General features: G+C 33.8%; 1 protein-coding gene across 3 annotated transcripts; it reads left to right on the top strand.

Moving 5' to 3' along the window:
- Positions 1-122: 122 nt before the first annotated feature.
- Positions 123-14,130, top strand: LOC111417549 (enhanced adult sensory threshold). 3 transcript variants are annotated; one of them, XM_023049861.2, is made up of 7 exons: positions 123-498; positions 5,259-7,475; positions 10,787-10,835; positions 11,140-11,355; positions 11,406-11,635; positions 11,692-11,990; positions 12,039-14,130. In XM_023049861.2, exons 2-7 carry the CDS (start codon positions 5,286-5,288, stop codon positions 13,690-13,692), a joined length of 4,638 nt encoding a protein of 1,545 aa, XP_022905629.1. In that variant the 5' UTR covers positions 123-498; positions 5,259-5,285; the 3' UTR covers positions 13,693-14,130. The 3 variants fall into 3 exon arrangements, with proteins under 3 accessions (XP_022905629.1, XP_022905628.1, XP_022905627.1); XM_023049860.2 differs by having other exon boundaries at positions 11,137-11,355; XM_023049859.2 differs by having other exon boundaries at positions 10,787-10,877; positions 11,137-11,355.
- The last annotated feature ends 279 nt before the right edge of the window (positions 14,131-14,409 follow it).

Raw genomic sequence — 14,409 nt, 5'->3', positions numbered from 1 at the left:
AATATTAAAAACGAAGAAAATAAAGAAATGAAATAAAAATTATGTATGAATATATAATTATATTGGTACACCGATATACGGGTAATAATAATATATCATGTAGTTAATTCCCTAGCGGCGATATTCAGAACTTAGTCTTTCCTACATTCCTGACAATAAACCACAGCCAACTAAGCCAACCTAGTTCCTAATTTTTAATTGATTAGGCTCGTTAATGAAGCATATAAAATTATTATTTTAATAAAGCCCAAACATTTCCTGATCGTAAAATAAAGTAACCCAACGATTTCGATCGGTGAAAAGTGTGAAAATATCGTCGAGAAACTGGGCGCAGCGAAATAATAGCAGGCGGCGTGTTCGTGTCTCGAACCGTTCGCCCGTTCGGGTGAGTTCGTCCGGTCCCGGTGAATACGTGCTTTTTGGTTGGGAATAGCGAAACAAACGGCGACGCACCGAATAGTATAGGTGGCGTTGTGCGACACGGAATCACAGGGCAACGTAAGTAACCCTCGAGATTGCTACATTATTTTTTAGCGTAAAAACCCCACTTCCGCCCCCGTTGAAAACCCCGTTTTTCCAAACCGCGAGGTACGCCAAACGGCGTCGATGAAATCTCGGCCGGTTATAACCTAAAATATAAGGATTACAGCCGTATTTTCGGTCTCTTTAAAACCCGAAAGGAAATTGCTTAACAGGTCACCCGTTTTCGCTTTGTTGTGTGTGGTTGTACTCGGACGACGACAGTTTTTCGCGTCATCTAAATCGCCGATACCAACTTCATCAACTTCCATTCTAATTCGATTTTCATTTCAATGCCTACTTTTTTCATCTAATTCTTCTTGTTATAGTCATTTTTGTGTTTATTGTATTTCCTTTTGGTTTTCCGTAACGCGATTCTATAAAACAACAAAATCTAGAATAACCTAGAAAACCCGTGGTGGTCTGTATACTCTCCGATTTTTTTTAATTTCATTACGATGAAGTCTCCTTAAAACGTAGATCGTGTTGTTCGGTATATTTTTTCGCCTTGTAGAATGAGTTAGGCGCTCGGCTCGGCGCTCCGGTAGCGGGACAGGAGCCCCCGGACTTGGAGAGTGGGGCCACATCCTGTCGCCGACCGCTATTAGTAGGGGGCGCTGACACTCGCTGTTTTATTTCCGTTTGGTAGTTAGGAGACATAACCGCCGTACGGCGCTCTTTTTTGCACTCCAACACTAAAAGTTAAAAAAAAAACATTGTCAGGAAATTCAAATAGATAACGAGCTATTTATTTACTGCTTAGATAAAATTATTTAAGACTGCATTACAATGGTTCTAATCATTTAAATTGAAATGGATTAACGTATTCATGTTAAAAGAATTTTTGGGTGGATACTTTCATGAATAATCATTAATTTGTCATTTTAATTGTAAGACATTAAAATGTTGCTTTCTTGCAAGTACAAACCAGCTTCAATTCGATGCAAAATATCATTTTTAGCTTTAATTTGAGATATACAAGTTTTACCCTTTTTGTTCAATTTGAGAAATGTTATAGTTCGTTTTTTTCTATAATACTTATCAATGTAAATTTTTTAGGGTTTCTGTTGGTATTACCTAGGACCCTTATAAAATTTATGTTGTTTTCCTGATTTTTAGTAACATTTTCAATAACTAAATAGTTGAGGTTAAAATACTAATACATTTTTAGATACATACGATTTTAACGAAGTACATATTTATTGTAAAAGCGTTTTTATGCACCTTTTCTTTTTGAATAACGAAAGCTCAAACATCAGTGTGACATATCTATTTCAAAACATGATAAAACAAAACTCCTTGTTAATTTTGCTTACTTTACAACAATTTGACAGGTATTATAGAAAAAAAATGAACTATATTTATCTTTACCCAAATTAAGGTAATTTTTCAATATCTTCAATTTGTGCTAAATTCAAACATAACCTAATTAGGAAACTTTTTTTGGGGCATCTTTTTCTACAAAAATATATGATCAAAAGTTAATTTTTTTCAAATCATCTCTTGAAATACGATCTTTTATCTTTAATTGGAGATATATTGCATATCTTATCTTCTTATTCCTTCTGTGTTTAGGCATAAGTTATGCGTTATCTGGATTTTGAATCCATTAATTTAGACACATTAGACTTCTTACAAAATTGACGCCTTATCTATTTTTAGACTTAATAATAGTTAACGAAACTCTTGAAAATTGCCTTTCTGATGGAGTTCCCGGACAGTCTTTGGCCATTTTTGACAAAACGGGATAAATATGTTGATGCCGTTTCCATCAATCCAGTAATTCCTCCTCAGAACTATGTTCTCGGGGTCTCCCTAAATATTTTTCTATTTCTTGTCTTCAGAGATCTCTCACAGTCACAGTGGCAGGGTCCTTACTTTTTTAAAATGAAGATATTATATCTAAATCGATCACTTTGTCTTTAGGATCGTCGTTCTCATTATTTGAGGGATTTGGAGTTTGAAAATCATTGGCTTAACAACCTTTTCAAATTGTTTGAGCAAGAAATATCAGGATTTTCAAAATTCTTGAAGCAAGACAAGACGGAAGCCTTCAGAAAATGGTCAAGACAAGATTTTTTGTCAGTCTTTTTGTCGCTTCATCTTTTTTAGGTCTTCCAATGCTTTTTCATCCTGATGGTGATTTGTATCGTGTTATTTTCACAAGTCGTTCTTCTGTCATTCGGCCAATGTGCTCATTCCATTTCTTCTTTCTGTCCAATACCTAATCATTGATGTTATCTATCCTGCAAGCCTGTCTGATGTTCTCTATTCTTTTCCTGTTCATCAATGTTATCCAACTATTCTACGCACTATCTTCATTTCTGTAATTTCTATCATTCTTTTTGTTTTGGATATTTCTGGTCGAGCCTCTGCTGCATATACTGATCTAATTGCGGTCTTGTATATCCGGGCTTTAGTTCGCCATATTGTGTCATTTAGGTACGTCGCTGTCCTTGCAGCTTGATTCCTTACTTCGGTCTCAATAACCCTAGAACAGTAACCTCTGGAGATCATCCTCGTTTTCCGCGACCAGCACCGCATCGTCTGTATAGCACAGGATATTAACCATCTTATTTTCCATCTTGTATCCTCTTAGTTTGCGCATTTGTTTTATAATTTCATCCATTACGATATTAAACAGAAGCGGGCTCAGAGAGTCTCCTTGTTAGATGATATCATCTTACCTTATACGACGCATTCACGCAGAATATGTTCAGCAGTCTCTGACTTGGTGTCTTGCAAAGTCGATAAGTTTGATCCTCAGCTGCCTCTTCTTCTTGAGATTTTTTCAAGTTGATGTGACTGAAATAGTGGTCGTATTAATAGGAGTATTGATTGACACGAATTAGATGAAAAGTGTTTTTAATAAATGCAGTTGAAGTTATAATATCTGCATCGTACAAAACCAAAATTGTCTCATCAGTATAATAAGTCTAGATTCACGTTGTAGATGTTATAGTAGAAAAAGATATGCAGCGAAGAGATGAGATCCTTGTGGAACGATTGGAGAGCGGTGAAATTAATAATTAATAATAATTATGAGGTTATATCGATTTTGAGATGTTGTCATATCCAGAACTGATACTATGTATATCTTTGGCCAAGAACAAGTTCATCAACGGATTTAGGAGAACGAATCAATACCAATGATTTATTATGCTTTTATATTTATAGGGTATTCCAACAAACTCATTTCAAAGTTTCTCTCTCTTTCTGTAGAATTAACTCGGGGTGTATCTTCGCAATTTGCCTTTATTTGTTTCAGTCCAACATTAGATCCTCTAGTCGTTTGGTATTTAGAGGCCAAACAATAAATGGTGGAACTCTATCTCTTAAAGCAGATGTCAAAACCTAGAAAAGTAGAGGAACTTTAATGGCAAATAGAAAAGGAAAGTTTGAAATAGATCAATGCATTCAAATTTTGGGATAAAAATCTTGTTATAATGTTATCAAATCTGTAAAAGATAGCGAATACAGATGCTGTCTTCTTAACTGTAGAGATAATCTAATCATTTCCCTCTTAACCATTACATTCCAATAAAATATCTTCCGAAAAGAGTAAACAATCAGAAAATCATCTTGGGGTGTTGGTTTATGGTGAAAGTGATGTTAACACTTTGAACTCTATAAGTGACTTATCAAAGAGCTTTTTAAAGTAGATTTGCATTGTGGTACTTCCAATTTAAATTTACAATCTGATAACGATGATCAAAATAACGATCACAGTCAAAAAATCCAAACATTACAACATTACCGTTGTTGTCAGGAAAAAGTCATCAATCACGCTAAATAGGTGCGTTCTTAAAAGAATTTTCAAAGTGTTAGATTTTCTGCGTGCCATTAATTGTCTTAAAACCTTGAATTGTATGTTTGGAAAACGAGAACAATTAGGTGCTTTAACAGCGAATCTTATGGGCCTTAGGACCATCGGGACGGTCAAAATCGGGAGACCTGGAGCTACTGGTCTTCACTTGTTCTGTTGGTTTACCTGGTGCACCAGATATTCGTTATCTGGTACACCAGGAATCGTTGGTATGCCAGGTAAAAATGGAAACAAGGGATGTGAAGGTATCTTAATTGAAGGTTCTCCAGGGGATTACCTGGCCCACCTGGTCCTAAAGGAGTTGGTCCTCCTAAGAGCTGGTAAAACCGGATTAAAAGGAAGTCCAGTACCACAAGGATCACCTGGTTATTGTGAATTTTGTATTAAACGAAATGTATTGGGCAGAAATAAGGTTCTTGGTTCATTTTTATGGACTTCCTATACTATTTTACCAAATGGATGAATCATGGTTCCATCAATTTGGTAGAATTGACACTCACGCTGAGGACGATAACTATTATGTTCCAATTGAAGATGAGATACGAACGTGTTGTTATCATAAAATAAAACAATAAAATACTCTTCTCAATCAATGCCAATTGCTTACTTTACATAGTCTACTTTCTTTGCTCTCAGTCAAGGTGCTACGATTTGACGTTAAAGATAAAATAAGAAGAGAATAAGAGAAATGAGATGTAAGCAAGGTTCAATCACAATTTTCAAGATAAAATAAAATTATCAAAGATATTGTAGCAGTACGAAACATTGCGTGTTCTGCACTCTTTTAAGCCAAATCCTCTGCAGACTTACATAGCTTCAAAGCTACACGAAAAATAATGTACAAATCTTAATTAAACTTCAAATTAAATAAAATTGTGTTTATTTATATGTATATATTATTTTTTTGTCTTAGGTATATAAAAAATTCCATACAAATGAAATGGCAACTCGGGAGAAAAAGCTATCCCTAAACAGGAAGCAACAAACAACGTCGTCGTCGCCGGTGCCCCAACAAAAAGAATCCCAAACATCATCGTCGTCGTCTTCATCGTCGGATCAAAATGATGTACTGAAAATTGAACCTATTGAAACCACGACGACGACGAACCAAACCCAAAAGAACCAAAGGAGTCGTAACACATCATCGTTGGTAAAACAAATTCAACGAAAAGCCGTGAATAAAGTGATTAAAAGTACCACGATTGGTATAAAACCAAAAGTAAAAAAATTAAATCAACGAAAAGCGAAAAAAATTTTAAAACTTCCCGAAGTAAAAAAGACGTTGTTAAAAAACGGGATTAATAGTCGAAAAGTTATTAATAAAAAAGAACCAACAACGCCGAATTTAGAACTGCCGAGTTTAGAACCAATTTTTCGTATGGTTAATGAAAACTCGAAGAAGAAACGAAATCGGGGGAAAGAGGATGATAAAAAGAAGGATGATGAGTGTAAAAATGAGGATGATGACGTCGACGAGGCCATCCATTCGATTATAAGCGAATTGGATTTCCCAAAAAAGAAAAAAACCATGAAAAAATTAAAAACAGACGAAACGATTGATGAGGTAATGGGCGATTTGGCGGCCCTCATGAAAATCGACGACGAAGTCAAAACGGAAACGGATGTCGAGAATACGTTAGAAAAACCACGTAAAAAACTGAACAAAGTTAGCATATTAAAAGATTTAAAAAAAGATAACTTGGAGAGAATGGAAAGTAGTAAAGTTATCGATACATTAGATTTAAACGTAACACAAAAGAAAAACACAACTTTAGTAACAAATCGAAGGCACAGCAGCGAAGAAAATTGTACGAAAACGAACAATCCAAACTTAACAACCTTAAATTTATTTTCAAACATCCCAAGAAGTATCAGTCCAAAATCGAAGCGAATGTCGCGGTTTCGCCAAAGTATTGAAAAACAACGATCGAGTCCATATTCGACAAGATCCGATTCACCAGCGAGAATTTTACGAAACGGGAAACATCGAAAATTAAAAGATCTAACATTGTTGGACGGTTTAGATATCGAACACCGAAGACGAAAACGGCTCTGCTCGGATTACAGCGGTGGAAGCGAAGTTTCCGTTTCAAAATCCGGTTACGAGTCGGATAGTAGTTTTTCCGATTTGGTTTCGCTCCACGGAAGTGGGGTTGATTCCACAGAAAACGATATCATCAAAAAAGAATCGTCCTCAATAACACCAAGTGAATTAAAAGACGAAGAAAATGAAAAAGGAAACATAGAACAACAAAAACCGGAACAAAATGTTGATACCAATTCGAATTTATGCGAATCCGAACCGGAATTTGATTCGAATCCAAGTTTGAAAGTGCCTGACAAATCAAAAATTTTAGGAATTATGAAACAAACGTTTAATGATGTTGACGAAAAGAAATCAATTAACGTTAACGAAACCACATTATCAATTAATACGGACACTTTTTATGGTAATAGTAACAATAAAAATGAAGAAAATTTACCTCAACTTCAACCAATTAAAGAGATCAATTTAGAAACGAATCAAAACGGAATCGAATTAAACAATGAAGACGAAGAAGAGGAACTAGATCAAAACGAAGAACCCCCAATTCTTGAACCAATGAATATTATTGAAGACAATTTAAATCACGAAGAAATAATAAACCAAGAAAAAGCAGAAACAAAATCATTAAACGAAGAACCAAAAATTAACGAATCACCAAACGAAATTCTTCAAGAAGTCCCTCAAGAAAATCACGAAGAACAAATCCCCGAAGAAACACCGAAAATCGAAGAGGACAAATCTGAATCGACACAACCCGAAGATATAAACATAGAAATTGTCGAGTCACCTGAAAGTTTAGCGATAAAAGAGACAATATTGAAAGCGTTAGGATTGCAGAGTTTAAAAGCGGCCGAAGAAGCAAAACTAAAAGGGCTACAACAAAAAGAATCGCCTAATAAAACCGAAATGTACACCGGTACGTTAAAAACGGTGATTAAGTTGAATCGAAGCGATCGCAAGCGAGGGAAGAAATTATCGTTGCAAAAAAATAGGAGACCTAACAAGGAAAATAAGGAGGATAAAGAGAAAAAGGATGATGATGCGAAAAATGAGGAGAAACCATCAACGAGTGCTGCGAGAGAGGTAAGAAAATCTTTAATTTTTAATTAAAAAAAATTATGTAGCGTTTAAATTTAACCTTGAATACTTTAAATTAGTTTCTAATTGAATTGCTGAGATAAAAAACATAAATGTAAATTGAAATAATTTTAGTTTACTTTTTTTTTGACGAAAATTGATGGATATAATCTTTCTTATAATTATATCATTTTTAGATTTTTTTTTACAAAAATTCTATTCTATATCATGCAGTTATAGAATCTTTGTTGTCTTATTTGTCCAATGAAATGATCTAGATTTCTTGGTTGAATGTTCTAGGAAAGAAATACTTTTCATTATTCTGTCATAAAAAAACATGTTGCAAAATTAGAAGAAAGAAGCAATTAAATATTAGATATATTTGTTTTTACCATTTATGTTAGATTTGATAAAGAACAAAAAGTAAAAAGCCGCAACTGTGCAGTGGACCTTTAACATTAAATATATGTATACAGGGTGATGACATCAAAGCAAGTGTTCCAAGTTGTTTCCAGTATTTTCTATACACAACAATTGGGTTCGTTGAATCCACGATGTCTCACTAGCGCGGCCTAGAAGCACCTTATCTAGATGTCGCCGCATATATCGGATATCTAGGAAATAGTATAGGTTGAGAATCACCGTTTTATCCAGTACCAATACAGCTTTAAGTGGAAGTTTATTTGTTATCAGATATTCTTTTACCATAGGGGCAAAGATGTTGTTTATCTATTGGCTAAAAAGATAATGGGTGACCCAAGCTTTTTTACGTTTAAACTTTCTTTGTTGACTTTATATCTCGAAAGTCCTCTTCTTCTTCTTACAATATCAATAGAGTTCTGCCATGTCTTTCTCAACTGGTTCCTTCTTTGGCTATCTATTTTCGGCAATCTGTGTTTTTTTAACATTCTCCCTACATGGTCTCTTCATTCTCTTCGTCTACCATGCGCTCATCTAACTAGATCGTGCATCCCACAGTTTCCCCAAGATCTGAACTTCTTATGCGGTCTATCAAAGAGCAGCCAGGTTAGCTTTTTTCTTTAATTGTTTTGTCCGATCCCATTTGGTGATAAATACACTTTAAAGCTTATTAGAATAACCACGAAGTTTCTCTTTATTCCATGTCTCCAAGTCATCAATTTCCACCCTCAATGTGGGTGTTCAGTTGACGTCGCTTGCTGCTGTATCCCTGCTCCTTCGCCATTTTTGGATAGTGTGCATATTCTAATTACAATTCAAGCTGTTTTTGATATATTGAAAGAGTTCTAGACTCAACTCAGTTCTACAATCTATATTTACAATGTTAATGCAGAGAACACATTTATGAAAAAGCAAGTAATTGAGTTGTTGATTTGGGGAAATTTGCCGAAGTCGCTTATTATATTACATTCATATATAACTTTCAAGGAGTTTTGACATCTCATCTGACAACACTTTAGAATATAATAGAGAATAGAATACATACAGTGATACAACAAAGTCTACATATACCCCAGAAAATGATATTATCTCAGCTTCCAAAAGCTATTACATGTAGCTTTCAATGAAATTTGTTAACAAAAGATGTAAGAAGTCTGTATTATTTTCATATTTTACATAAAAATTATATAAGTTCTAACTCAGAAAAGTCTCATATAGTTTACTCTTATACTATACTATACCATTAACAATCAAAACAAGTCGAAATTTACATACTAAAATTAATATTCGGTAGGTCCTCCCTTGGCAGCAAGAACTGCTGCTAATCGTCAAGGCATGGAATCAACTAAATTAGCTGTAAGTTTTGGTGAAATACTCTGCCATTCCCATAATAGTGCAGCTTTGAAGTCGTTTTTATTTCTAATTTGTAGCTTCAGAATTTTGCAGTCAAAAAGCTCTCATACCTGCTTTATGAGGTTGAGGTCATAAAGGTCTGTTTGGGGATATTATATAATATTTTACAATGTGAGCTGCCTTGGGATCATTATAGTGTTGGAATATCCACTGTGATCCCAAGCCTAATTTATTGACTGATTCCTTTAAATTAGTTCGCAATATGTTCAGATATACATGCCAGTCCATAATTTCCTCAATAAACTCTAAATTTCCTACATTAGCCCCTGACATACAACCTCATACCATCACGTTTCCTCCGCCACGCTTCACTGTGGCTTTCAAGTTTTTCTTTCTCCATGCTTTTGTTGTGCCATCATAACCGAAAATATTGAATTTACTTTTGAACATGGAATTTAGCAAAATCGACTCTTTTCGCATTTGTTTTCGCTTTTTTTCTGGAAACTCTACTGCTGTAGCCTTTACTTCGTAATATAAGTCGAACTGCTTCGGGAATTACGGTTATAGATTAAAATAATATAAACTTCTAATATCCTTCGTTTACAAATTTCATTGAATTACATTTCAGGAGCTGAGATAATATCATTTTCTGAGGTGTATGTAGACTTTATTGTATCACTGTATAGCGGATCAAAATTGATAGCTGGCAGTCAGGGAGAGAGCAACAAACAACAGTCGCCTTCAGTGCGATAAATTTTTAGTAGCAGCAAAATTAACTGGGTTAGTTCCTGCCGATCACTATCCTGTGCATTCAGGGCATTGCAAATGCTGCTTCATCAAGGAACATTTTTGACATGTTGCATTCTGTCAAACATTCAACAAATTCGGCAATGTCTGTCAGTTTTTTAATACTATTTTATGTATTCGACCGATTATACATTCAGCCTGAAGTTTTTCCACGTATTTGGAAGGATTTCTATGTAATCGTCCTTATCTCCTCAAATTCACTTACATCAATGTTCTACTAGATCTGTTCCTCTGCGCGTAGAAGAACATTAAGATAATCTCTATGACAGTGCCTCCTATATCAAGTAATTGAGTTAAGTTGCTCTCATTAATCTTTTTCGCTATTTAGCTAGGATTGTTTCAAATTAGAATAGCTAGTAACAGGAACGATAAAGATGAATAACTTTGATTCTTTGCAACAAAATTGTAATACGAAGCAATAAATAGATCAAATAAATAGACAAATAGAGATAGATTGTTAAGCTATATTTCAATGAGGAGCGTGTTTAAAATCACAAGCTCGACTAATAAATTATGTGTTGTATTTGAGACTTTGCCAAAAACAATTACTGTTACAACCAATAAAAAGTATTAAGATTGCTACTACAAGTAAATTGCATAATGACAGTTTATAAGAACATTTATCCACAACAAGATTTAGATTTCTTTAACACATTGACATACTACTATTAATTATTATGAAATAGAATATAATTATGTTTTAAATTGATTCTTAACGATCGTTAATTTTTTTTTAGAGGGAATCAACATGGAAAACCCATGGAAATCAATCATCAGAATCAGCTGGTGCGCTACGCAAATCACATTATGCTAACCGATCTAACATGGGTAAATAAACGGTGTTTTGGGCCTATACCTTTACCACAAAAAAAAAATAATATCATAGTTCAAAATCCCATTTTCTTTAGATTACTAACTATTTTTTTTAACGAATTTTATAAACCCAAATTTTGTTTTCACATTTTCTCGCTTAGTAAGTTTTAGTTAAAACGCAACATAATCATTTTAATTTTAATTAATACTTTAAAAGCAAGCTGACCTAAAAAAATCTTAACACATTTAATTTATTATTTTCCCTCTTTTGTAGTAGATGGAAGTAGTGAACATACCTCTGATGGAGATGCGGCTACAGGCGAAGATGGAAAATCCCTCGTAATACCAGAAAAAGCGTCTTCTTTTAGCATCCACCCAGGAAGACTTTGCAAAGATGAGTGTTCGTATTGTTTCGGAAAATTTGGCCTTTTTGATACTCCTTGTCACATCGCCCAAATTAAAACTGTTGAAAGACAAGATAAAGTTTTAGCAGGTTTGTTTAAATAACTCACAAAAATTAATAAATTAAAAAAAAAATTTTAGCTGAAAAACATTTAACGCGAGATTCATGCCTTTGCGATGCTTGTTTCCGTCACGTTGATAGAAAATCCAACATCCCCTCTTACACTTCAAATAAAACCTTCAAAAGAAACGTGCTCGTCGCCCCAGCCCCCAAAGAAAATCATTGCCACGTTTTGGGTTGTCGAAACGAATCCAATAACATTTTGAGGCGAAAATGGATCATAAAGATGAGAAAAAATATTTGTAAAGTGGTAAGTTGAATAAAAAAAAGATGGTTAAAAGATAACTTTAATTTTTTTGATTCTAGATCAATATAGACTTGGATAATCCCGGTTTACACTCAATTCCGATTTGTGACGAACATTACACAGCTTTAGAACATTTAATGACGTGCGCGATGTGCAAAAGAAAACTAGCCAAAAACCACATTCACTACTTGGGGCAAGAATTAACCGAATTAAACGAAAAATTAAACGCTATAAACATCCCGGTTAAACTCGAAGATAAACCCGTCGTTTGTAAATTATGTAAATATTACGCCACACTGACTCTTTCGAATGAAGAGGATCCCTCAACAGAAAAGTTTTTTAAAGAATACACTAGACGGTAAGAATTTGTAATTATAATGTTGCGAAAATTAATTGGTTTGTTTAGTTTGTTACATTTTCACGACGTTGAACCTATGAATGAAGGTGAAGTTGAAGAGCCGATTTTAATACCGGTAAAAGATACTTCATCGAAAATGGAAACGGAACATCGCAATGAAAAGTCGTGTTCCTCGAAGAAAAAGAAAAAAGGTTCGAAATCGCCGACGCCGACGATCGAAACGACGACTACGACGTCGACGACCACAACGGTAGCTAATAGCGATACTCAAAACTTAACGGATACCGAACAATTAAGCGACCAAAACAATGTGCCTTCATCGGAATCGAGGGCAGAATCCCCGTCCGATTACATGGTCGATTATCAAACATTAATTCCTAATATAGCGATGGATTGCGGGAGCGATTTAGAAAATGCGAAAAAAGAACCACGAAAATCGTTAATATTAAAAAAGGTGGTGAAAACATCCGATGTAAAAGATGAAAATAAAAAGATTTGTGTTGGAGGTGGTGTTGGGACTGATATAGCTGTACAAAGGTTGGGTTCGAATCCATCGATTTCCGTTCGACAATTATTTCCTGGAGAAGAAGATTTACCCCTTCAAGGAACGATCGAATTTAACAACGTTAAAGAAAGAACACCAGAAGGTTGGGAAAAATGTACAGCTACAATTCAATATGACGCCGACACAAAACATTTATGGCAAGAATTACAAAAACCTTATGGAAACCAAAGTAGTTTTTTACGTCATTTAATATTATTAGAAAAATATTTCCGAAATGGTGATTTAATTTTATCGCCAAACGCGAGTCATCACTCAGTTAATTATAGTGAATCGGTTCAAAATCGTTTAAGGGCTTATGATAACACCCCAACAAGTTCTGGTAACATCCAACCATTAACAATGATACCATTTAATAAAGCACCACAAAAAAATCATCAACCTCAAAATAAGGATCAATCAAATTTAAATGTAATAAACGCGGCTAATATACCTAAAAACACCCCAATTACATTGAACCAATTAAACAGTTCCGGTTTATTAGTGAATACAATAAAAACCTCATCTGGGGTTCCCCCTGGATTAATGCCTTTACAACCCGGAACGAGTAAACCCATCGCTCCTTTAGTTAAAGTACCTCAACCTCAAAAAATTAAGTTTCCAATCACAAAAAATTGGCGCCCTAATTTAATTCCTATCGATCCTAACAAAAAAATCGAAAAAAGACCCGGTTTGGTGCAAGTCATTTCCGGGGGAAAACCCTACCATATCACCTTGGAAGATTACAAAAAAATGTGCGCTATAAAACGTACGTTCGATTTAAAACAAAAAAAAATACAAGAGGGTCAAAAATCGTTAATAAATTTAAAACCCTCAGTTAATTCGCTTCTAAAATCTTTGGCGCCGAAAAAAATAACCGTTTCAAAAACTTCAATTTTAAATCCTTTGAATACAAACAAATCGAACGATTTATTTGACATGGAAAAAGAGGAAAGTAGCTTAGAAAAATTAGATCGGCAAGTTGAAAAGTTAGAAATGAAATTGAACGAACCTAATAAACAACAACCGGTTGTTATGATTTTACCAAAAATACCAAAATCGTTAACAGTTATTCCGCAAACTGTCCCAAGGAAACCATCGAGACCTTCAAGTCCCACTTTACAAATTGTTACGAAACCGAAATCGGTTCAAAGATCATGATTAGTGGTTGATAAACGTTCCAAGTGCCTCTATTTTTTCTACATTTCAAGAAAAAAATAATTGTAAATGAAAAGTGATTGGCGAAGAAAAATTTTGTTGAGAAATATTTTTTTAAAAAAGAAGATTTTTCTGATTATACGAAAAAAAAAAGATATTGTAAATAGTGTAATTTATAATCGTTGAGTATTTGTAATAAGGATAAAATACGATTAAGATTAAAAAAGATTCAAAAAAAAAAACTGTAAATTAGTATTTTTTCATATAATTGTAAATGTTTGTCGTCATTGAGAATTTTTTCCTTTTTTTTTTGTTATTTATATTATAATATCGACTTAATTGTTTAGCAATAATCCTTTTTTATAATGTACACATATCTCTCTTATCATTTTTATTATTACTACGAAATGTAAATTATTTAACATTAAACTATATCATTTATCCGCATTAGCTTAAGTTTAAACCGAGCTAAAAACATTATTATTTTAAATTATTTTTCCAATCACATTAAAAACAGATTTAATTATTCGTATCAAATTATTATAATTTAAAAATAGAATACTTTTTTTTAAAAACCAACTTGAATTCTTTTTATTTTGTACTTAGATTTCTATCGCTTTTTTCTTCGTGTTAATGAATATATTAAAAAAAAACTGACCATTTTTTCGATTGAAACGTTATAGTGAGATTTAACTAAAAAAAAGGCTGAAAAAAACTTTG

Source organism: Onthophagus taurus, chromosome 11 (assembly GCF_036711975.1).
Source record: "Onthophagus taurus isolate NC chromosome 11, IU_Otau_3.0, whole genome shotgun sequence".
Lineage (NCBI taxonomy): Eukaryota > Metazoa > Arthropoda > Insecta > Coleoptera > Scarabaeidae > Onthophagus > Onthophagus taurus.
Note: the sequence above shows the minus strand (reverse complement) of the source record. Positions and strands in the feature narration are given on the sequence as shown.